The sequence below is a fragment of the Anomaloglossus baeobatrachus genome, chromosome 2 (genome assembly GCF_048569485.1).
Source record: "Anomaloglossus baeobatrachus isolate aAnoBae1 chromosome 2, aAnoBae1.hap1, whole genome shotgun sequence".
NCBI classification, from domain to species: Eukaryota; Metazoa; Chordata; class Amphibia; order Anura; family Aromobatidae; genus Anomaloglossus; species Anomaloglossus baeobatrachus.
Window position 1 is genome coordinate 262,611,145 of NC_134354.1, and position 26,309 is coordinate 262,637,453.

General features: G+C 45.7%; 1 protein-coding gene across 2 annotated transcripts in view; it reads right to left on the reverse strand.

The window, feature by feature from the left end:
- LOC142289818 (opticin-like) overlaps positions 1 to 26,309 on the reverse strand; it is a 426,930-nt gene that overhangs the window by 106,621 nt on the left and 294,000 nt on the right. For both annotated transcript variants that reach the window (XM_075333747.1, XM_075333746.1), the window contains exon 3: positions 16,596 to 16,731. In XM_075333747.1, coding sequence (XP_075189862.1) covers positions 16,596 to 16,731 — 136 coding nt within the window. The remainder of the gene's footprint in view (positions 1 to 16,595; positions 16,732 to 26,309) is intronic.

The window sequence follows — 26,309 nt, forward strand, 5'->3', positions numbered from 1 at the left end:
GGTCATCCGTCCAAACCGATTTTTCTTAAAGACTAACCCAGAATGCAGACCAAATTGCTAAATCTGCCTATAACTATTTGACAGGCGGAAATTAATCTGTAAGAAGGACAACAGCAGTAGCTGCTGCTAATCGACGGCACCAAGCCACCCCATATGCATGACTCACCATGCAAAATTAAGTTGCTTTTTTTATTTTAATAAAACAAAGCCACCTGTACCTCTACTCTCAAATCCAAAACCTTATCCACAGGTAAACGACTCTCCATGGCAACTGACTCCCACACATTGTAAATTATCAACAACAGCTGGAGCCTGCAGGACCCATTGCATAAAATATCTGGGTAGTGCAACACGTGCTGTCCCAAAGATTCCTCCTTTACCACCCATTCCAAAATATACTGAAGCACTCAAACAATGAGCCGTAAATTGCACAGCCCATTGAAAACAATGATCTACAAAAATATCCCTTATTCACGAACAGCTACAACCAATGAAAACTTCACTATGTATTGGTAAAAATGAAAAAACATCCATCCACCTCAATTTGTCCATCAGGGACCAGGTACCACGCCCCAAACCTCCGAGGAGATGCAAAGGTGTTAACAAAACACATAGTATATTGAACCAAACTCGTCGCTGACACCATCATTTTTTTCGACTGGCTGGGATACACGATATATCAGCCGAAACTTATTGGGTTCCATTTTAGGCTCCTAAACAAAAAAAACTGAAGATGGGGCCATGGGAGGTCTTGAAATAGCCTCCGATGCGCCCCAGGGCAACCTTCTTGAGAAATGTGTCTGACATCACTAATGGATGGAATCGAGCAGACTCTAAATTGTTTTGGTCGAAAAAACCTTGGCATCCGTCAAATAAGGGATTCTTAAAACGAAAGAAAAACCATTCTCCCATAATTCCGCCACCGTCCCATCCAAATACTCCCTTAGAGGCGGTACCATGACTTCGATACTTGCTCCCTTCCTGGTCAATAATTCCCTATACGCTTATTGGTTTTATCAAAACCTTTTGATCATGCATGATTGGGCCTCAGAGAGCACATTCATGCTTAAGGTGACATTTTTGTACCATTATGACATTGGCTATTTTACAATGTCCAACATCAACCTGGTTGTTAATAGGTCAATGACGTCAAACTTGATGTCAATCCCTCTCCCTACTGGTTTACCCCCTTCTTCTTACTGTCATCCGTCGACACTTGGTCCATATTGAATCCAGACCCTGGGAGGAAAGAAAATCTTCTATCACACCAATCCTAGTAAAAAATTATTATTTATTTGTTTTTTGTGTGTGTCCTACTTTAAATGGACCCCCCCAAGGGTACATCAAAAACAACCGAAAACTTCACCCCACGCAGCTTCATCAGACCCAACACCATGGTCCACTGACCCTACTTAGAAAACAATCCTCCAACACTGCGACCGAAGAAGACCGCTGAAATTCCACCCAGCTCTTCTGACACTAATGGGGAACCCGTTCACTGACAACTATTTGAAAAGGTACTAAATTTCCATGCTTATTACCCCGCCATGAACTGACCGGCGACAACTGACCGACCCTCCGAAGGGTTAACCAAGACATAACACCACGTACCAGCTAGAAACTAACCACACACTCAATGGAAACCCTGCACATGAATTACACTCCCTGCATTAACTGAAGCCTGTATAACACCATCCACTCCACACACCATGAAACAAAACAGGAGATGCAGAGGACAAAGACAAACATAAAAAGGGAGGGGGGGGGTTCCTACCAGGCTGACTCTGGACAGATGCCGGAACAGCCGTTCCCCTGGATCAGGTCTGCAAACCATCAGCCATAGATTCCTCGCCAGCCTCCTGGATGTCAGACTCATCACGTGATCCGGTGCGCGTCATCACCTCGCCGATATTTCTCTGTAGAGGGAGCCTGCTGTATTACAGGCCCCCAGCAGGCACTGGCCCCCCAGCCTGCTGTCCGGATTGCTGCTAGACGCCAAATGTGCCTTGCCCTGGCGACGTAGCGCCGACCCAATGCAAGCACCGCTGATCCCGTGGTCAAGGAGGGATCCTGCTGGATCGCAGTGAGCAGAGCAGGCACTGGTCCCCCAGTCTGCTGCCTGGACTGCTGCTAGACGCCATATGTGCCTCACCCTGGCGACGTAACGCCGACTCAGGGCAAGCACCACTGATCCCATGTTAGTCCTCGGATGAAGGGGACGGAGCTAGTCGCTCCCCCATGACAACATCAGGCCGCGCTTGCCCCCATCTAGGCCGCGCCTGCGGCCTACTGGCCCGACGTTCCCACACCGTCCCCCCTGCTGCCCTGCATCTCTCTCCGAGCCCTGTTGCTGAAGGACCCGCTGGAGCTGCTCCGAACTGCTCCTGGGTCTTCACCGCCAGCGGTGTAAGCTCCGTGATCCGTGCGAACGCAGGTGGAAGCTCCACTCCCACCTGCGCTCGTGGCATAGTCCGTCTCCAGACGTTCCTCCCAGCGGCCCCACACACCTGCTCCCGTGCCACTGGAGGAGTCACTGATGGGCTCCTTATCCTCTGCTGCCTGGGAACCCCGGGGCTCAAGCGCACTGGCGGGCGCTGACATCTGTCGGGCAGGTTATTCTTTCTACTGACTCAGCAGTGAGTTCAGCTGCTCCTGCAGACACTCGCATCCACGCTCCTCAACCGCCGATCTCCAGGCAAATGCCACTGCAGGATCCCTGGAATTGTTCAGTGTTCCTGGGTCCATGAAACAAAATGCCGGACGTCTCTACCTCTTTTTATAACAATGCACTCCTCCTTCCTTTCCACACCCCTTTCCTACAGCCTTCCAGCCTATCCTATAACAGTCTCACCAAGCCATGTGACCCCCTGAAATCCTATGACTCCCCCTTCATTTCCTGTTGTAAACGTGCCAAACTTCTATTAACCTTTTCCTGCTTAAACTCCCCATTAACCCCTCTATGTGTCTTGTCTTTACAAACTCCTGTCGTGTCCGGTTTTCCAGTATGTCTGCGACCCGTTCTAGCCCTTCTCTGGAGCTAAGCAGTGATTGCTAGATACTGACCTCTGATTGTAACTGGATAACCTTCTAGATTTTGTAGTCCATAGGGAGCATAATATACTGTATATAAATGGTTGTACAGGGTGGAACTTTGTGATGATGACCAGATGCCTAACAATGATATACTGGTCTACCAGCTACAGAAGCTTATCAGGCTCTCGTCAAGGGAGAATTAAAAGGCTACCTGCCAGTAGCATTCTTAGGGGGCCTTTACATGTAGCGACATCGCTACCGATATATCATCAGGGTCACGTCTTTAGTGACGCACATCCGGTGCCGGTAGCGACATCACAACGTGTAAATCCTAGGTGCGACGATGAACGAGCACAGAAGCGTACAATATCGCTGATCTGTGTAACGTCGTTCATTTCCAAAATGTTGGTTCGACCGCAGGTACTATGTTGTTTGTCGTTCCTGCAGCTCCACACATCGCTGTGTGTGAAACCGCAGGAACGACAAACATCTCCTTACCTGCGTCCCGACAGCAATGCGGAAGGGAGAAGGTGGTCGGGATGTTATGTCCCGCTCATCTCCGCCCCTCCGCTTCTATTGGCCGGCTGATTAGTGATGTGGCGGTGACATCGCTGTGACGCCGAACGCACCTCCCCCTTGAAGAAGGGATTGTTTGGCAGTCACAGCGATGTCGCCGAGCAGGTGTGTGCGTGTGAAGCTGCCATAGCGATAATGTTCACTGCGGCAGCAATCACCACATATCGTAGGATATATATAAATCATATACACATATCTTATCTCTACAGGATTGGCGAATATACAATTCTATATATTCATAAGACCATACGTCTCCTGGAGAATCAGAGTGGACATAAAAAACCTGCCTACTTATCAATAAGTACACACGCTACTACATCCATATCCAGGTAGAAACCTAGACTCTATACTAATGATAAACTGTGTCTGAGCATATGAATGATTATGAGTTACTTGATCACTTTCCTGTATTTTCACAGGGACTAACCTCTAATAACTTCATGTATCTCCTGAACAGTCCTCTCATTTAATTATATTTTAAGAGGGAACATACATTATTACTCTGAACAAGAGGACCGGTTCCCCTGTAAGTGACCCATATATATCTGTGTGCCTAGAACAGTGCAGTCGCTCATCTATATACTGATATTATGTTTTCGTTCATCTTTTTAGGTGTCCTTTTTGAGAAGTGACTCATAAAATATCCTCTGATGATCCCCTTTTACTGCGTTAGGGGGGGAGAAACGCGTCAGGAGAGCAGGGGGATCCATAAGCTAAGTGGAACTCCAGGCTCCTACCTAACTTATCCAGCAACTTTTGATTAGGGAAACTATACCTAATATAAGAACCCTGGACATCTAACGCATTACCACTTTTTGTTTGTCTACGGTTCGATTGTATGCACTTTATCACTTTTCTGGTGGTGGTTATCCCTGCTGGCGATTGACAAGGACAGTGAGGGCTATATTCCTTATAGTAGAGTGAAGCTAGTATATATATTTACTAACAAGAAGGTAGATACAGTATACATCAAACGACTACCAGCCGGACAGTGACACAGTAACATCTGTCCCTCTCTCTATCAGCCACTGTCTGAAGCTACACTCAGGCGTGGGTTTAACCTCGGTTCACACCTGCACTTTTATTTTTATATGTATGACTATGTGATGTACGATATTGAACAATAAGAACATTACATATGTTCTATTTTAATATTTATGGAATTTAATAAAATATTTATATGAGAGTAGTCATAGTAGTGGTGTCTTTGATATAAGTACTACCTCAATACTTACCTCTGTGGTTTTTGTGTTTACATATATGGCGGGCTTCCTATCAGGACCCCTTAATACGACTAAATGGCTAGACGATGCGGATGAGGTTTTCTCAGAAAGGACACCAGAAGGACTGGAAAGTACTAAAAACACCTTAAGAAATATTTTTTCGGACCTCCTGATAGCATACAAACTAAACATAAAATCGTGGTGGGAGGTACAGTCCCTTGAACAGTACATAAAACAGAGAATTGTACCTAGAGGACTTAGGATCAATTTGATCCCTGCCGAACGATCTAGGACAGAAAGCTTAATTAAGAAGTGGGAAGAAGAACTGACCAACTCATCTATCAGATTAATGACTATTCTGGTAGAGGAGGAGAGAATTACGTTAGAGAAATCTTCCAAAGATCTCCAGGCACTCAGGGAAGAAGCCCTTAAATTTAAAGGAGACCCCGACTTTGGCAATAAAGAAATAGCCCTTCAATTGGCAGTTGATAAGTATCAACAAAATCTCAAGACAAGAAAACATAAACACTTCTTGAGAGATTTGGGGGATTTCTCAGGTAATAAAAGTTCAGCGGCACCCACAGGTGGTGCGTCAGCCGACTTATCTTCATCAGACTTTTCTGACTCGGAATTTCAAGGCCAGCAGAATAGAAGTAGGAGTAGAGGTAGAAAAAACTTTAGGGGTAGGAACAATTGGAATAGATCTAGCTATAAACCCAGACAATGGAATCAGGAGCAGCCACGATCTACCTTACCCTCATTTTTTGGATTGCCAGCACAGGGTATTGGCCAGCAGACTGCACCAAGCATGCAAACAGGCTCTACTCCTTCTCTACTACCCCCTACACCGTCACTACCTCCTCCAGTACCATCATCCTCTTTTTTAGGGGACAGAGATCCGTACAATTTACGGAACCAGATACAACGAAATCAAAAGAGAAGATAGCCCCCTTGGAATCTGCAGGACACCAGGTAATAAACCTTTCGCGCCACATGCTTACGGATATTGAAAAACGTGTATTAAGCTATGGTCTATCATTTGTACCAACAATGAGGTTTGACCCATTTAATTGGGTAAAAGATGTGGAGTTATTTTTAAGGAAACTTAGGTGGAAGAAGTTCTTCAAACATAATGATAAGACTGAATGTGCAAGATTAGGGATACCTATGGAAATGTTAGAGGATGTTAGACTACTGGTAGACCTATCCACAGAAGATAGGAACCAAACAGGAAAAGGCCCATTTACTAACCTAAAACCTAAAAGCACCAGGATGCCCCCGGTGACTGAGTGTAGTAGTCTTGATATTTTTTCAAAACTCGTTACCCAAGACCTTTGCGCCATTCAACCTAAAATACGATCTACCAAACCAAACCTTACATTGGTGGAATGGGAAGCACTTATTGGACTGGAGAAAAACAATAATCTCACTATTAAACCATCAGACAAAGGTGGAAATATAGTAATAATGGATACAGACAATTATCCCATCATGTGTCAAAGGATATTGTCAGACACTACCACCTATGAGATACTACCTACAGATCCCACAAACGAATATTCAGATGTATTAAGAGACATCCTGGAGAGAGCTCTAGATCTGGGGCTGATCTCAGAGAAAGAATTGGATTTCCTTCTATTAAAATTTCCGGTAATTGCCACCTTTTATGCCACCCCAAAAATTCATAAGGGCCTCTCACCTTTGAAGGGTCGTCCTATAGTCTCTGGGATAGATGCACTGGGCCAAAACGCGAGCATTTATCTAGACCAGATCCTCCGCCCTTTCGTTTTGAGTTTACCATCATACATCAGAGATACCAATGACTTAATAGCTAAACTGGATGGAATCACCTTGGAGTCTGAAACTATATTGGTATCTATAGATGTAGAACAACTGTACAGCAGCATCCCACATGATAGAGGCCTGGAAGCAGTCCGGCACTATCTATCTACAAGAGGAAATCATTTCAATATGCATAACAGGTTCGTGATTGAAATGCTACAATTTGTACAATTTGTACTAACGCACAACTACTTCCTTTTTGGGGGAAAGTTTTACCACCAGCTAAGGGGCAAAGCCATGGGGAGCCCCTGTGCCCCCACGTATGCCAACATTTTTCTTGGATGGTGGGAGGATTTGTATGTCTTCAGAGAAGATGACGTCACTTTTTGTCCCCATATCAACCTATGGGGTCGTTACATAGATGACATCCTTATCCTGTGGACAGGGGGGGTTCCCCTCTTTCTGCAATTTATGGAATATCTTAACATCAATGACCTAGGACTCAAATTCACATATGAGATAGGGGGGGGATTCCTTAGCATTTCTGGATGTCAAAATAACCAAGAATAGGGATGGAACCTTAGCTACATCCATATATAGAAAACCCACAGCCACGAACAGTCTCCTTAGATGGGAGAGTCATCACCCCATACCCCTTAAAAAAGGTATTCCAAAAGGACAATTTTTGCGCCTTAGACGTAATTGCTCATCCCTCAGAGATTTTGAGATGCAAGCATTCAATATGAAGGAGCGCTTCCATAACAGGGGCTACCCAGCTGTCACTGTTGAACAAGCATACCAACACGCCAGGGGCAGGAATAGGAGAGATTTACTCACACACAAATCAAGAGAGGATAAAAAAGACATCACAAGATTGATAGCCACGTATGATGACCAAAATGGGAGAGTGATGGAAATATTAAGACGACACTGGCCTATACTTAAGGCCGATCCTGACATCTGTGAGTCAATATCCGAAAATCCAAGTGTCACTTTTAGGAGGGGAAAGTCCATCAGGGATCATATAACCCATAGCCATTTCACAAGGCCAAAAGGCACAGGCACTTGGCTAGAAAGAAAACCTGTAGGAACATTTAGATGTGGGAGGTGTACCTACTGTCCCTACATTAATCAGACCAAAACTTTTCTTAACCATAAAACTAACAGAATATTCAGGCTCAGGGATTTTGCAAACTGTAAAACTGAAGGAGTGGTTTATCTCTGCACTTGTACCTGCCCTTTGGGATATGTGGGGAAGACCAAAAGACAACTACGAACAAGAATTGGAGAGCACATAGGAGACATCATGCATAAAAGGGATACAGTGATAGCCAGGCATTTTAACAATACTCATGGAGGTGACCCAAAGAGTGTATCTTTCCAGGCAATTGAGGTGATTCCTAAACCTTTCAGAAAAGGAGACTGGGATAGAAAAATACTGCAACGGGAGGCGAAATGGACTTTCCTCCTGGACTCGGTCTCCCCTGGTGGTCTCAATGAGATCATTAGCTTTCATAGCTTTATTTAACCATTCTCGTCTAGCCCCCCCGCCCCTGCCCCCCCCCCCATTTTTGTAACTGATAGGAAAGGTTTGTTTAGCATATACTATATGCTCCGCACATGGTCATTTTTACCATCCAATATATACTTTTTGAGACTGCACAAGCTTAGTAGCACACACATTTACACATTTCATGGCAAGTATTTACCCTGGCTTCACCAATGAGTATAAATACACCTACAGGTTTCTATCCCCTATCATACCCTTATGAGATATGTGGCTAAGAGGCAATTTGCTCAAGGAGGCAAAATATGCAACCTGTAGCTCTCTTGATATGTATATCCACTTAGACCGAGCGCAATTTGTGTAATTGAACCATGTACCACACTCTAAATATGGTGATTACTGTCTTAATCCTGGGCCTCCAATATAAATATGTAGGAAATCAATGCCCCTGATATAGCTAGCACTACTAATTGCATATATTGTAAGCCCTATATTAATTCCATCCCCTCCTGTGTAATGCCCGGTACTTATGTGTCTTTGGAACGCAGATGCGTGCCACACCACGTATAATGCTGTAATAGGTGGACCCATAAACTCCGCCCAGTACAGACCACATGATCTGGTCTGTGACACATGCATTAAAGAATGCCGATACGTCATGTCCGGCCACTCTATATATATAAATGTATAGGAAATTCATGCCCCTGATATAGGTAGCGCTACTATCAGCGCATATATTGTGAGTCCTATTTAAATACCATCCCCTCTTCTGTAATGTCGGACACCCACGTGTCTTTGGAATGCAGATGCGTGCCATACCACGTATAATACTGGAGGAGGTGGATCCTTATTATCCGCCCAGTACAGATCACATGACTGTATCTGTGACACGTGCATTGAGGAATGCCGATACGTCACTTCCGGCCACGCGGCACTTCCGGTTTATGATGGAGGGAGTTTACCTCCGGGATTCTATTACTAATAGGCCTGCAGACCATGCAGGTCATTAGTCTGGACAGCAGCCACAGACAGAGGACGGCACGGATCACCTGTGAGCTCCCAGCGTGTTAGAGTGTTTGTCACTCGGGACTCATAGTCCTTACTGGTAGAGCTCCTATAATAGGTATGTTACCCCATTAGGGGGAGTATTTATTACTATATAGATCTCCTATTTCGCAGATAGTGGCCCATATAATCAGGTGCAGGACACCCACATACAAAAGTGGGTTCTTATGGCCCTTTATATATGTCTTTCTTCACAGAAAATATACACCTGGATTGATCCCACCATACAGGAACGTTACATCATACGAAAATTTTCCTTTACAGGCAAGGAAATTTTGCCTCAAAACTACAGAATGATATCCTGGGACCCCTGCCACACTACCCAACTCAATTCTTAGAATGAGTCACCACTATACCGGTGTGGTAGGATACTGCTGTTTTAGTAGTAACCACAGTACAATTGTTAATGTAAATTTACAGTACTGAACAATGGTTACTGAGATGTATTAGGTTGTCAGTCAAACCAGGAATACTAGTATCTTTTGTGTGTTGTTTTTTTGCAGGAAACATATGAAGTGAATCACCATTATATCCCTGTGGCAGGGTTATGTCTTGTTTGCACACCGTTGTTGTTTCTCACAGGTATACCCTTGAGTGTCAGTAATCAATGCCTCTGTACGTACTCCAATGGAAATAGTGAACCTATGTTATTATCTCTTTACAGGAAAGATTACCTTTCACATATTCTTTACAGGAAAGATTACCTTCCATATATTCGTCTCCAAAGGGGTCACTAGTACATTTAATATCTTGAGCGATGTGTTGGTTCCAAAAACACCGCTAGAAAACCTATTCTGGCCTCGTTGTTTCCGCCAAGAGGTAATATGAATAGACCACTGAATATGTGCCTATTTTTAGCATACCTCAACGTAGGATATATATAAATCATATACACATATCTTATCTCTACAGGATTGGCGAATATACAATTCTATATATTCATAAGACCATACGTCTCCTGGAGAATCAGAGTGGACATAAAAAACCTGCCTACTTATCAATAAGTACACACGCTACTACATCCATATCCAGGTAGAAACCTAGACTCTATACTAATGATAAACTGCGTCTGAGCATATGAATGATTATGAGTTACTTGATCACTTTCCTGTATTTTCACAGGGACTAACCTCTAATAACTTCATGTATCTCCTGAACAGTCCTCTCATTTAATTATATTTTAAGAGGGAACATACATTATTACTCTGAACAAGAGGACCGGTTCCCCTGTAAGTGACCCATATATATCTGTGTGCCTAGAACAGTGCAGTCGCTCATCTATATACTGATATTATGTTTTCGTTCATCTTTTTAGGTGTCCTTTTTGAGAAGTGACTCATAAAATATCCTCTGATGATCCCCTTTTACTGCGTTAGGGGGGGAGAAACGCGTCAGGAGAGCAGGGGGATCCATAAGCTAAGTGGAACTCCAGGCTCCTACCTAACTTATCCAGCAACTTTTGATTAGGGAAACTATACCTAATATAAGAACCCTGGACATCTAACGCATTACCACTTTTTGTTTGTCTACGGTTCGATTGTATGCACTTTATCACTTTTCTGGTGGTGGTTATCCCTGCTGGAGATTGACAAGGACAGTGAGGGCTATATTCCTTATAGTAGAGTGAAGCTAGTATATATATTTACTAACAAGAAGGTAGATACAGTATACATCAAACGACTACCAGCCGGACAGTGACACAGTAACATCTGTCCCTCTCTCTATCAGCCACTGTCTGAAGCTACGCTCAGGCGTGGGTTTAACCTCGGTTCACACCTGCACTTTTATTTTTATATGTATGACTATGTGATGTACGATATTGAACAATAAGAACATTACATATGTTCTATTTTAATATTTATGGAATTTAATAAAATATTTATATGAGAGTAGTCATAGTAGTGGTGTCTTTGATATAAGTACTACCTCAATACTTACCTCTGTGGTTTTTGTGTTTACATATATGGCGGGCTTCCTATCAGGACCCCTTAATACGACTAAATGGCTAGACGATGCGGATGAGGTTTTCTCAGAAAGGACACCAGAAGGACTGGAAAGTACTAAAAACACCTTAAGAAATATTTTTTCGGACCTCCTGATAGCATACAAACTAAACATAAAATCGTGGTGGGAGGTACAGTCCCTTGAACAGTACATAAAACAGAGAATTGTACCTAGAGGACTTAGGATCAATTTGATCCCTGCCGAACGATCTAGGACAGAAAGCTTAATTAAGAAGTGGGAAGAAGAACTGACCAACTCATCTATCAGATTAATGACTATTCTGGTAGAGGAGGAGAGAATTACGTTAGAGAAATCTTCCAAAGATCTCCAGGCACTCAGGGAAGAAGCCCTTAAATTTAAAGGAGACCCCGACTTTGGCAATAAAAAAATAGCCCTTCAACGTCTTTAGTGACGCACATCTGGTGCCGGTAGCGACATCACAACGTGTAAATCCTAGGTGCGACGATGAACGAGCACAGAAGCGTACAATATCGCTGATCTGTGTAACGTCATTCATTTCCAAAATGTCGGTTCGACCGCAGGTACGATGTTGTTTGTCGTTCCTGCAGCTCCACACATCGCTGTGTGTGAAACCGCAGGAACAACAAACATCTCCTTACCTGCGTCCCGACAGCAATGCGGAAGGGAGAAGGTGGGCGGGATGTTATGTCCCGCTCATTTCCGCCCCTCCGCTTCTATTGGCCGGCCGATTAGTGACGTGGCGGTGACATCGCTGTGACGCCGAACGCACCTCCCCCTTGAAGAAGGGATTGTTTGGCAGTCACAGCGATGTCATCGAGCAGGTGTGTGCGTGTGAAGCTGCCATAGCGATAATGTTCACTGCGGCAGCAATCACCACATATCGCATGTGCGACGGGGGCGGGTGCTATCGCGCTAGACATCGCTAGCAATTGCTAGCGATGTTGCAACGTGTAAAGCCCGCCTTAGGGTGCGCTCACATGAGCATATGTATCGGACGAGTACAATGCGAGAAAATCTTGCATTGCACTCTGACCAATGTTAGTCAATGAGGCAGAGCAGTTGGTCAGCCTTTATCGCATCCAGATTCTGGATGCAAGAAAAGTCGTAGCGTGCTGTGATTGTATCCTGAAAACATCCGAGACTCGCCAATACAAGTCAATGTGGGCGAGAAAAAATAGCTGCTGATAACAAAATGGATTGCATACTGACAGCACATGGACATCACATGGATGAAAAAAAGTAAGAAAAAAAATCGTCCTACTCTCCTGGACGAGAATGGGACTGTTTTTACGTATGTTCGTGTGAGTCCAGCCTTACAGACAGGTTATGCTCACACAGAGTTTTTACAGCATTTTTTTTCCTGCAGCCAACACCTGCTTTCTAGGCAGTAGAAAATAGCATTCATGTAGCTATGTTTTGTACTTCAACTATATTTATGGTGGCGTTATCCCAGATGTCCAATGTTTTTCTTCTACTTGTCTACCACCTATCTGTTTCCTTTTCAAACAGGAAAACTTGTCACCAGGTGGAAAGTGGACAGTTTTTTATCACCAGGATCTGTCACCAGATCGAATGTAGCCAATTTTTCTCCTATTTTGTTACTGAAGCTCTCCCCTGAGTATTTTGCCTTCTATTTAAAATCCGGTTCTAGATATAGGCCTTTTTACTGAGTGCTACTTTTATGGTCTCTACAAGAGGGAGTGGCTCATAGGGTAATTATGCAGAACAGCCTAAAGACACGCCTCCATATAATCCATAGAACCGCCCCCTTGTAAAGAGCATAAAAATTAGTATGAAATCAAAAGCCCCATATCTCTGGAACTGTAAGACGGATTTTAACAAAGGAAAAAAATGGAATACATGGGGGATCAATGGGAATAAAATAAGAACAAAATATGGTCACTTTTCACCTAGTGACACCTCCTATTTAAAACTTATCTCTGCACTAAACTTAGATATTTACAAGATTAGAATGGAGGAGCTGTTATCCAAAAGCTGTTCCAATACCCATGACTGGAGAAAGCAGATGTAATCTCATAATTACTCCCTGTTAGAGAAGGAATGCTATAATGGTATATAGGAGTGCTCTGGGCAGTCACTTTAGAAAGATTTCTGGGAAAAGGTCATTTGAGAAAGTGGCAAAAACGTTATTTTCCCCTCCTAAAGTACAGTACTGTGATAGTTTTGGTTTTACTGATTGTACTGTTTGTTATTGCTTTGTACTAGTTTATTGCAATGCTCTGCAGAAACACTATGTCCTGCTAGCCAAAATAATGCTATTTTCTTAGCTGTCAGTTAGCAGGAAGAGGTGCAGAAATCACCATAGGCACAAGTAGAGCCTAATATATAGGCGTTGGTGTGTACATTTTGATGATGGTAAGAGGGGCAAAGAGGAGTAGATGATAAGGCATGTTTGGCTCCAACAGGCAGTGGATTTGTTGTCTGATGCCTGGAAAACCTACTACTGGCCTTCTATGATCAAGAAAGACCGAAGGAAGGTCAAGAATGGTGTTAGGTGGAACCTATGAAAACACTGGGTCACTCGCTGTATTGTAAGGATTCATAAGCAGGAGATGCATTTGAAGTGTTGCCAAAGAATCTGAAAAAGTAACCCCCCCAAACTATAGTTCAATCCACACTCTGCACCCAATCTTTCAACTCTTCATGAGCATCTTAGAAGTGTCCATATTAAAGAGGTTGTCCAATACTTTTACATTGATGGCCTAACCTTAAGATAGGTCATGACTGTCTGGTTGCCCAGGGTCTGACACCCAGCACCTCCACCGATTAGCTGTCTTTGGTCCCGATGGTGGCAGCAGGCAACTGGAAATGCTCAGTTCCAGAGCTGCCCCGTCTTTTGATAGTGGTTGCAGCCAGGTATTGCACATCCATCTCCTACTGATTTAAATATGAGGTGCATGTGCAGTACTTGGACACGGACACTATCAGTTGATGAGGCAGCTCTGGAACTGAGGAATTCCGGCTGCCTACTGCTGAAACCAGGACCGAACACAGCTGATTGGCAGGAGTGCCGGGTGTTGGACCCCGGCCGATCAGACATTGATGACCTATCCTAAGGATAGGCCATCATTGTAAAAGTAGTGGACAACTAGTACTAGTACTAGAACGTCTGAGTTTTCCATAATCATGTACTGTGCTCTACTCCATGAAAAGCATTATCCATTTATATGGCCATTGCAAAGCCTTTTATACATACACTAGAAGGTGGCCCGATTCTACGCATCGGGTATTCTAGAATTTACGTATTGTGTAGTTAATGTATGATTTTTGTTATATATATAGATGTTGTTGTGTGTAGTTGCCAGTGTTTGTGTAGGGCGCTGTAAATGTTCTGGGTGTTGTCTGGGTGTAGCGGGGGGTGAGAGCGGTGTTGTTTGTGTGTTGCGTTGTGTGTGTTGCATTGTTTGTGGAGCGCTGTGTGTCTGTAGCGTTGTGTGTGTGTGTGGTGCTGTGTGTGTAGCGCGGTTGGTGTGGGTGTGGGTGTGGGGTGCGTGTCTGTGTTTTGGGGGGAGGTTTTGTGCAGTGTGTGTGTTGTGCGGTATGTGCGTATATTTGTGTGTGCCGCGGTGTTTGTGTGTTGGGTGTTGTGTGTGTGCGGCGTTGTCTGTGTGTGTGGGTGTCTGTGTAGGGCGGTGTTTGTGGTTCCCAGTGTGTGTGTGGTGTGTTGTGCGGTGGGTGTGGCGGTGTGTGTGTGTTTTGGGGGGAGGTGTGCAGCCTCCATCGTGCTCCATCCTCCATGCTGCACACCCCCCATCGTGCTCCATCCTCCATGCTGCGCACCCCCCATCGTGCTCTATCCCCCATGTTGCATACCCCCCATCGTGCTCCATCCCCCATACTGCACACCCCCCATCGTGTTTCATCCCTCCATTCTGGGCACCCCCCATCGTGCGCCATCCCCCACGCTGCACCCCCCATCGTGCTCCATCCCCCATGCTGCACTCCCCATCATGCTCCATCCCCCATGCTATGCGCCCCCCATCGTGCTCCATCCCCCATGCTACGCACCCCCCATCGTGCTCCATCCCCCATACTACGCACCCCCCATCGTGCTCCATCCCCCATGCTGCGCACCCCCCATCGTGCTCCATCCCCCATGTTGCGCACCCCCCATCGTGCTCCATCCCCCATGCTGCGCACCCCCCATCGTGTTTCATCCCCCCATTCTGGGCACCCCCCATCGTGCTCCATCCCCCACGCTGCACCCCCCATCGTGCTCCATCCCCCATGCTGCACTCCCCATCGTGTTTCATTCCCCCATTCTGGGCACCCCCCATCGTGGTCCACCCCCCATGCTGCACCCCCCCATCGTGGTCCACCCCCCATGCTGCACCCCCCCATCGTGATCCATCCCCCATGCTGCACTCCCCATCATGCTCCATCACCCATGCTGCGAACCCCTCAGAGAGGAGTATAATAGGAGGAGTATAATGGGAGGAGTAGTCCTGGGGAAAGAGGAGTATAATGGGAGGAGTAGTCCTGGGGGGGGGTGTACAGGTGCCCAACGTGTGCGGGGGTGTGGCCTAGCGGGCACCGCGTGCGGGGGACGTGGCCTAGCGGGCATTGCGTGTGGGGGGCGTGGCCTAGCAGGCATCGCGTGCGGGGGGCGTGCCCTAGCAGGCATCGTGTGCGGGGGGCGTGGCCTAGCAGGCATCGCGTGCGGGGGGCGTGGCCTAGCAGGCATCGCGTGCGGGGGGCGGGCCTGGCCAAACAGTTAATCCATGCGTGGGGCGGGGCCAGCGGGCATCGCGTGCGGGGGGCGTGACCTAGCCGGCATCGCGTGCGGGGGGCGTGGCCTAGCGGGCATCACGTGCGGGGGCGGGCCTGGCCAAATAGTTAATCCATGCGGGGGGCGGGGCCAGTGGGCATCGCGTGCGGGGGCGTGGCCTAGAGGGCATCGCGTGCGGGGGGCGGGCCTCGCCAAACGGTTAATTCATGCAGGGGGCGGGGCCAGCGGGCATCACGTGCGTGGGGCATGGCCTAGCGGGCATCGCGTGCGGGGGCGGGCCTGGCCAAACGGTTAATCCATGCGGGGGGCGGGGCCAGCCCGAGCCCAGCGGCCAATACGACGGTTGTCACTGTAAGGACACAATTTTGGAGCAAGACAGACAGACAGACAGAATAAGGCAATTATATATATAGATGCCTTTTGTTGTACCAACGTTTAGAATTTCGTATCAATGCTGGAGTATTCGAAGGCACTAATGTCTACATTCAGGGCAGATGGATAGTATTACAGACTATCTTATTGATTCTTTGACACTTGTTTTTTTTTGGAGTTGAGGAGACTCAGAAGAAAGAAGGATGCAGTTGCTATAATTTAATATGTCAGCTGTAAAAGCCCACATAAAGTAAGGTTATTAACAGAAGTGCAGGCTTTTAGAACATCTTAATGGACTGACCTTGTTCTGTCAAAGACCCAAAGATGTCCGGTTCAGCAGGCCTTGTCGCAATAGAAGCAAGTGTAGTAATTTGGGGTTTTTGGGTTGTTGATAACTTTGTCTTCTTATGCTTAGGAGCAAGAGTAGCTACCTCAATCTGTTAGGGGGCAGAATAAAGGAGTCAGGTATGATGCAGTTAGATAAAACCAGAATGGATTGCACAAAAAAATAATAATAATGAAAATTATATATATATATATATATATATATATATATATATATATATATATATATATATATATATATATATACTAGCTGTACTGCCCGGCTTCGCCCGGGTTTAATAACTGCTGTTAACAAAATAGAATGTATTAATAAAAATGTATTGTGCACACAAAAACCACAAAACAAATAGATAGAAATGAAATTATTAAAAGGCAACAACTAAGCTAATAGAAGCATTTCACAACATATATTTCAACACCACAGATATTCCACACAGATTCAACTAAATTTGTCAAGTAATGTGCTCCGTCTGTCTCCTTCCAGGTCTGTCTTTTTCCAGGTCTGTCTCTTTCTAGGTCTGCCTCTTTCCTCATCTGTCTCTTTCTCCGCCTGTCTCTTTCTCCGCCTGTCTCTTTCCCCACCTGTCTCTTTCCCCGCCTGTCTCTTTCCCCGCCTGTCTCTTTCTCCGCCTCTCTGTCTCTTTCTTTGTATGTCTTTCTCTCTGTTTCTTTCCCCATCTGTCTCTTTCCAGGTCTGTCTCTTTCCCAGGTCTGTCTCTTTCCCCGTCTGTCTCCCCGTCTCTTTGTCTCTGTTTTTTCCTGTCTGTCTCTTTCCCTGTCTGCCTGTCTCTGTCTGTCTCTTTCCTTGTCTGTCTCTATTTCTCTGTCTCTTTCCCCATCTGTCTATATCAAGGTCTGTGTCTTTTCCCATCCATCTTTGTCTGTCTCTCTGGCTGTCTCCTCTTTCCCTGTCTGCCTGTCTCTGTCCCTGTCTGCATGTCTGTCTGTCTCTTTCCCCATCTGTCTCTTTCCAGGTCTGTCTCTTTCCAGGTCTGTCTCTTTCCAGGTCTGTCTCTTTCCAGGTCTGTTTCTTTCCAGGTCTATCTCTGTCTGTCTCTTTCCCTGTCTGTTTCTATCTCTCTGTCTCTTTCCCTTTCTGTCTCTGTCTCTGTCTGTCTCTCTCCGTCTCACTCTATCCGTCTCCCCACCGACATGTTATTACCTCACATATAAGCTTCTTATACTATGAATGTCTTTTGTTCCTATAGCAACCACTCACAGCTCCTACTAATAACCTGTAGTTCTAGGCTCCATTTACTGTAATGGAGGCATGTTTTTTTGGAGAGTAACTATAAAGCGCAAAACATAGTCTACAATGTTTTCTGGGTCACATGAGGTGTCTGTGCAAAATTTCGTGATTGTAAATGCGACGGTGTGGGTCCACTTTTCGTTTCACTTTTTCCCCATTATGTAGATAGGGGCAAAATTGATTGGTAAATTGGAATGCGTGGGGTTAAAATTTCGCCTCACAACATAGCCTATGATGCTCTTGGGGTCCAGACGTGTGAGTGTGCAAAATTTTGTGGCTGTAGCTGCGACGGTGCAGATGCCAATCCCGGACATACATACACACACACACACACACACACACACACACACACGCGCACACACACACATTCAGCTTTATATATTGTATACATATATGTACACACACACACACACACACACACACACACACACACACACGAGATCAAAGTTATAGCACAATGTATGATATCTTGCCTATTTCAGATATAATGTAGTCTACATTTATCATTGATCAACATTTGAAGGTTTTTTTGTAAGGGGTACACCATGCCCCTAGAACAGTGTTTTACAAAAGATCGAAAGTTTATCAAGAGGGATGATGGAATACCAAAATATCTGACTTCGCGAATATCCGACGAATAGGTCATCACTATTCGATTAGCGAATATTTGATGCGTAATGCAAGTCTATGGGAAACCCGAATAATGTCACGTGGACCTAACGGCAAGCTGAAACAGTATGGGCACAACCTGTAGAAGGTGCCTGACTGCATTTCTGGTGTCTTGGAATAACGTGCTCAGAGCAGTATGCAGCTTTTACGTAGTCGCCAGAACAGCACTCAAACCAAAGTAAAAGAAGGGAAATTGATAAGAAACAGTTTGTAGTGCCTAATCACTTTAAGGGTATGTGCGCACGTTGCGTTCTGGCGTGACAAATAAAAAGCAGCGTTTTGTCACTGCATGTGCGTTTCATAAAGCATCCAAAACGTTGTATTTTGGATGCATTTTAAATGCATTTTGGATGCATTTTTGACACTGCGGTCTCACTCAGCTTTGCTTCATCCCCATAGAGCATGGCTGGCTGCGAGACATGATTAACCTAGGACTTCGTGGCAGCTATAGGTTGTGAATAACTTCTTATTACCCCGATTGCCACCGTACCAGGGCAATTCGGGATGAGCCGCATAGAGTCCCGGGACTGTCACATCTAATAGATGCGGCAATTCTGGGCGGCTGCTGGCTGATATTTTTAGGCTGGGGGGCTCCCCATTACGTGGGGCTCTACATCCTGAGAATACCACCCTTCAGCCGTGTGGCTTTACCTTGGCTGTATCAAAATTGGGGGGGACCACACGCTGTTTTTTTTTAATTATTTATTTTACTGCACTACATAGACTCACCCACCGGCGGCTGTGATTGGTTGCAGCGAGACAGCTGTCACTCAGTGTGGGGGCTCGTCTGAATGCAACCAATTATAGGCAACGGTAGGCTGGGGAAGCAGTGAATACGAGATAGAATAATGAGCGACCAGCATTTTCAAAAGCAGGAGAAGCCGACGGAGCTTTGTGACAGCTGTGCAGCACTGCAGCGGTGATCGGTCAGTGATCGGTGAGTAAGAGAGAGGGGTGGAGAGGGAGAGACCAACAGACAGAGAAAGAGACCAAAAGACATGTTCTGTTTGTCAAAAAAGCATGCAGAACGCAACAAAAATGCAGTGCAAGCGCACTTACAAAGCACTGCACTAACACTGGCCCTATAGCTGGGTCTGCATTCACTGTTTTGCAGCCTGGCGAGTTATGGAGCTGCTAACAGCTACGGACTACTGGCTTCAGCCTTTAGAAGAACTATTTAGGCGTTTGCAGCACGAACGCTATCACTTACAAGACACTGCACTGTCACTGGCCCTATAGCTGGGTCCGCATTCACAGATTTGCGGTCTGGCGATTTATGGAGCTACTATCAACTACTGGACACTGTGTTCAGTGATTAGAAGGACTATTTATTAGTTGGATCTATGCATGCTCCCCCACACACAATACAGTCTATCTACACAACCAGCTCCCCAATGACTGTGTGTTCACAAAATGGTTGCTGGCTTATATAGCCCCTATGACGCTGTGCTGCCAAGCTAATCATAGCAATACCACAACAAAGATGGCTGTGGCGTTACTATGAGGATAAGCAACATCAGATGTGTTCATTGGCTGGAAAACAGGCGCCAGAAAGTCAGAAATAAAACTGAAAGTATCGTAGTGGAGGCTGTTTTATTCGTTGAATACCGAATGGTGCGAATAGCCTGTTATCCGTCGGATACCGAATAGTGGCGAATACATTCACTCATCCGTATTTATCAACATAAAACCTTTATTTTGCCAAAAACTTAATGATCATAATTAGAGACCAACAATGACTGTAGCACAGAGAAAGATTAACTACATTTTCTGAAGGTAACAACAGTCACCATTCAGTGGAAAGTGCACAGGCCTTTGCTTTGAATGTCTTCATTCATCACTAGACTCTCACACTACTCTGGTGTGATTTTGATCCAAACTTCTTTCACAGTTCTTTGACTGTTGTGGGTTTCTTGACCATAATTTTGTAACCAAGGATTTTCCAGAGGTTTTCTATTGTGTTTAGATCAGAACTCTGGGTGGCCATTTCATTGTTTCAATATTTTCTGTTTCAAGAAACTGCTTTACCTTTTTCCTTTGTAAGGCTATGTGCGCACGCTGTGAATTTATCGCGGATTTTACAGCGGATTTGCTGCAGAAAATTTGTCTAACATGTCTGCAGTCATTCCCCAGCAAAACCTATGGGTATAAAAAAATGCTGTGCGCACACTGAGTTTTTTTTATACCTGCAGATTTACCCACGGAATTTCCACTGTGGAATTAATGTGCATGTCACTTTTTTTCTGCAGGTCCCTGCGGTTTTACCATAAATTATTGGTAAAACCCGCAGGGACCAACCTGAGGAAAAACCACAGAAATTAGGCACCAAACCTGCACCAAAACCGCACCAAACCGTGGCAAAACCGCATGCGGATTTTGTTGCGGTTTTGATGCCGTTTTGTACAGCAGGTGCGGGATTCTTTCAGATGGTCCGGTTTTTCCTTAAGAAAAAGTCAGTTTCTAGTGCGCACATGGCCTAAAGCGGGCTTTACATGCTACGATATCGTTAATGAATTATTGTCGGGGTCACGTTGTTTGTGACGCACATCCAGCATCATTAATGATATTGTAGCGTGTAACAGTTATGTGCGTCCTATAACGATCACAAAAGCGTCCAAAATCGTTTGCCGCGGAAAGGTCGTCCTAAAATCGTTTACCTCTCATTAGCGATGTTGTTCCTCGTTCCTGCGGCAGCAGGATCGAGGAACATCTCCTTACCTGTCTACATCGGCTATGCGGAAGGAAGGAGGTGGGCGGGATGTTTATGTCCCACTTATCTCCGCCCCTCCACTTCTATTGGACGGCTGCCGTGTGACGTCGCTGTGATGCCGCACGACCCGGCCCCTTAGAAAGGAGGTGGTTCGCCGGTTAGAGCGACGTCACAGAGCAGGTAAGTCCATGTGACGGGGGAAAAGCGAGGTTGTGCGCGACGGGCAGCGATTTGCCCGTGTCGCACAACCGACGGGGTCCGGTACGATCGCTTGCGATCTCGCTAGCGAGATCACAGCGTGTAAAGCCCGCTTTACAGGGGGCATTGTCTTGCATGAAAATTGCTGGCTGATTGAGTGATAAATGCAAGTAAGGAACCACATGTTGTTGAAGAAGGTTCTAATAAACACTTGCATTCACTCGGCCATGTAGCTGTATGAGAGATCCAACTCCTGCTTCAGAAATATTCCCAAACCATGACACTTTCTCCACCAACTTTCACTGACTTCTTAATACACGTTGGGTTCAGTCTTTCCCTAGTTTGTTGACAAACATAATGTTTTCCATAAGACCCAAATAAATTAAACTTTCTTTCATCACTAAAATGAACTGTGGACCACGTCTCCTCTGTCCACACAACATGTTCCTCACCAAAGGTAAGTCTAGACTTTTAATTCTTTGTGCTAATTAGAGCTTTCAGTCCAAATGCTCTTAAATGTTGTGTTACTGTATGACGAGACAGATCCTTACCCTGTTTAGTGCTGAACTGGCAAGCAATTCTAGCTGCAGTGTTGAAGCGATTACCTATGGAGAGTCTCTGCATTATCCTGTCCTCTCTTTCATTTGGCTTTCAAGGGCAACTAGCCTTCTTGGGGGACTTGAAAGAGTTTGTGACATTTTAAAGATGCAATATTCTCGAAATTACAGACTTAAAACAACCAACTTTTCTTGCTATAACTGATAGGGGCCCCCCTTTTGCCGTCATCTGGACAACCTGCTGCTGGAGATTTTCAGTTACTTTGGAACAGCAGACCATTTTTACAAACTCAGCGGAAACTGGAAACTTAAACGGGCTTTACACGCTGCGATCTCGCTAGCGAGATCACAAGCGATCGTACCCGCCCCCTTCGGTGGTGCAACACAGGCATATCGCTGCCCGTCGCGCACAACCTCGCTTACCTCCGTCACACGGACTTCCCTGTCCTGCGACGTCGCTCTGGCCGGCGATCCGCCTCCTTTCTAAGGGGGCGGGTCGTGCAGCGTCACAGCGACGACACACGGCAGCCGTCCAATAGAAGCGGAGGGGCGGAGATGAGCGGGATGTAAACATCCCGCCCACCTCCTTCCTTCTGCATAGCCGGTGGAGGCAGGTAAGATGTTCCTTGCTCCTGCGGTGTCACACATAGCGATGTGTGCTGCCGCAGGAACGAGGGACAACATCGCTAATTAGAAAAGAACGATTTTTTGTTTTAGGATGACCTCTCTGCGGCAAACGATTTTGGCCGCTTTTGCGATCGTTTTGGTCGCACATAAGTGTCACACTCTGCGATATCGTTAATGACGCCGGATATGCGTCACAAACAACGTGACCCCAACGATAAATCATTAACAATATCGTAGCGTGTAAGTCCCGCTTTAGACTGCCAGTAACATAGGGTTTGATGAATAATTAAGGAAATTAGCACCAGGTGCCAGATTAACACCACTAACTTGGAGGTATCTGAAAGTGTTCTCTAATTTTTATCAGTTTTCCTTTTCATTTCTCATTTACATATTTATTATGTGCTTTAGAATAAATTCAATTTAAGAAATAAGCTTAAAATACTACTAGTTTACTCATGTTAGGATATAATCACATAGGACTACACAATGACCTTAACATTTAGGAAATTGTGTTGTTCTCTAATTTTGATCTCCAGTGTATTACCAAGCATATTACAGATTTTGAAAAAAAAAAGTAAAAAAACATCCCAGGAATGAAAAATAAATGAAAATAAAATAGTAAAATTTAAAATTGATAAAACAAAAGTAAAGCCGTTCCTTTTGCCAATTTTTGACCACAAACTGGTTCTGGCTAGCGGCCAAATAAATATAAACAAAGCTGTACCAACTGGTCATCAGTGTCTGAATAAGTATAATTCCTATGACCCGAGTAATACCAGAGCTGAGGACATAGAAGATTGTATGCAGGCCACAGACTATGGCCCCGATTCATAAAGACTGTAGTTTTATATGCCAGACTTGATGAAGTGTGCAGTGGAATAAGAGGCTTGATCCGCTTAATAAATTCGGTGCATTGCTTAGCTGTCATCTTTCACTGCAAGAAATGTTACATTTTGCTGGAAATTATGACACCTTAGTGTCGTTGGTAGAGATGAGCGAATCGGCCGTGGTTCGGCTCGAGTTCGGTTCACCGAACGAAAGTCTCGTTTGAGTTCGGTTCGGCGAACCACTCGAACCGCATAGGAAACAATGGGAGGCAATTACAAACACATAAAAACACCTAGAAAACACCCTCAAAGGTGTCCAAAAGGTGACAAACAACTCACAACACAACACAAACACATGGGAAAGTGACAAGAACAAATTCTCATGCGAAAACAAAACAGCTTGAAGAGGAAAAAGAGGATGAGACACAGATATAGGCATGGCATGCCCTTCTAAAATAATGCAAAACACCGCAAGGGTTACTCCAAGCGGAGTCTCCCTTTTTATCCAAAAATTGGGCCACACAGACACCCACCCCTTCAGTGGCAGCACTTGTCTCCCAGTTGTACACTTCACAGGTAGATTTGCATCAAGCACATTCCAAATCCACAAGCATTTACTCTCCCCAGGATGACACAGGGGTAGTAAATTCCTTGTGGATCCATGACTTGTTCATTTTGATGAACGTTAGTCTGTCCACATTGTCACTGGACAGACGCGTGCGCTTATCTGTCAGCACACACCCAGCAGCACTGAAGACACGTTCAGAGACAACGCTGGCAGCTGGACACGACAAAATCTCCAAGGAATAAGTGGAGAACTCTGGCCATTTTTCAAGATTTGAAGCCCAAAATGAGCAAGGCTTCATTTGCAAAGTCATGGCATCAATGTTCATTTGGAGCTACTCCTGTATCATCCTCTCCAGCCGTTGACTATATGTCTGACTTGTTGTCTCTGGTGGCCTTGCAAAGGATGGTCTAAAAAAATTATGAAAAGATTCAAAAAAATTGCTGTTACCAGCACCAGATACGGTGCTGCTGGTACGGGTAGACTGTTGAAGATGACGAGACCGTCCCATGTTTGTCAAGTTACAACTGGGAGATTCACTCCCTGCACCACGGTTGTTTGGTGGAAAAGCCGAGCTAAGATCGAGTAACAGCTTTTGCTGATACTCCTGCATATGTGCGTCCCTTTCTATGGCTGGAATTATGTCACAAAATTTGGACTTGTACCGGGGATCTAATAGTGTGGCAAGCCAGTAGTCATCATCACTTCTAATTTTGACAATACGAGGGTCATGTTGGAGGTAGTGCAGCAAGAAGGCGCTCATGTGTCTTGCGCAGCCATGCGGACCAAGTCCACGCTGTGTTTGTGGCATAGAGGCGTTCTTTCTTCCTCTGACATCTCCCCCCAACCTCTTTCAACTGAAATTTGACCAAGGTCTCCCTCATCCACTGAGTCTTCCATGTCCATGGACAGGTCGTCCTCCATTTCTTCATGTTCTCCTGCACCTTCCTCAACATTTCGCCTGCTACCATCCGCCCTTGTTGATCCCTGTCCCCCATGGTCCCATGCCTGCCGCGTTGGTGATGATGAACGTCTGGACCTTGGTGATGTTGTTGTCTCTTGCGCAAATGAATCCTCCTGTAGTTCCTCCCCTTCCTGTTGTCCCACCCCCTGACTCCGAATAGTGTTTAGCGTGTGCTCCAGCATGTAAATGACTGGAATTGTCATGCTGATAATGGCATTGTCAGCGCTAAACATATTCGTCGCCATGTCGAAACTGTGCAGAAGGGTGTATAGGTCCTTGATCTGAGACCACTCCATCAGGGTGATCTGCCCCACCTCTGCATCTCGTTGGCCCAGGCTATACGTCATGACGTATTGCACCAGGGCTTGACGGTGCTGCCACAGTCGCTGTAACATGTGGAGAGCCGAATTCCAGCGTGTCGGCACATTGCATTTCAGGCGATGAACCGGCAGGCCGAAAGACTTCTGGAGCGATGCAAGTCGCTCAGCAGCGGAGGTTGAACGGCGGAAGTGAGCAGACAGTTTTCGTGCCCTGTTCAGAAGGCCATCTAGGCCGGAATAGTGTGTTAAAAATTGCTGGACAACAAGGTTCAACACGTGAGCCATACAAGGCACGTGTGTCACCTTGCCCAGGCGAATGGCCGCATCCAGGTTTGCAGCATTGTCGCACACGGCCTTACCAGGCTGCAGGTTGAGTGGAGACAACCATTTATTAAACTCAGTCTCCAGAGCTGCCCACAACTCAGCCGCTGTGTGACTCTTATTTCCAAGACATTTCAAGTTAAAGACCGCCTGATGCCGTTGCGCTCTGCTGCCAGCATAGTAATGAGGGGTGCGTGATTCCTTCTGCGCAGTGAGAACGCTGGTGGCCTGACCAGGCAGGCTTGGGGCGGAGGTGGAGGACCCAGATGAGGTGGAGGAGGCAGAAGCAGTGGCAGAACTTGGACAGACAGAGGATTGACACACAAGTCGTGGGGACGGCAAGACTTGTGCAGCAGACCCTTCACCATCTATCACCATAGTTACCAGTGCCCAGTCAGTGACATGTAACGTCCCTGTCCATGCTTACTGATCCAAGTATCGGTGGTGAAATGCACCCGTTCACACACAGAGTTTCTCAAGGAAGCGGTAATGTTGTGTGCAACATGCTGGTGTAGCGCAGGCACACCTTTCTTAGAGAAGTAGTGGCGACTGGGCATCTGGTACTGGGGCACAGCGACAGACATAAGGTCTCTAAAATCCTGTGTGTCCACCAGGCGGAAAGGCAGCATTTCTGTAGCCAAGAGCTTACAGAGGGATAAAGTC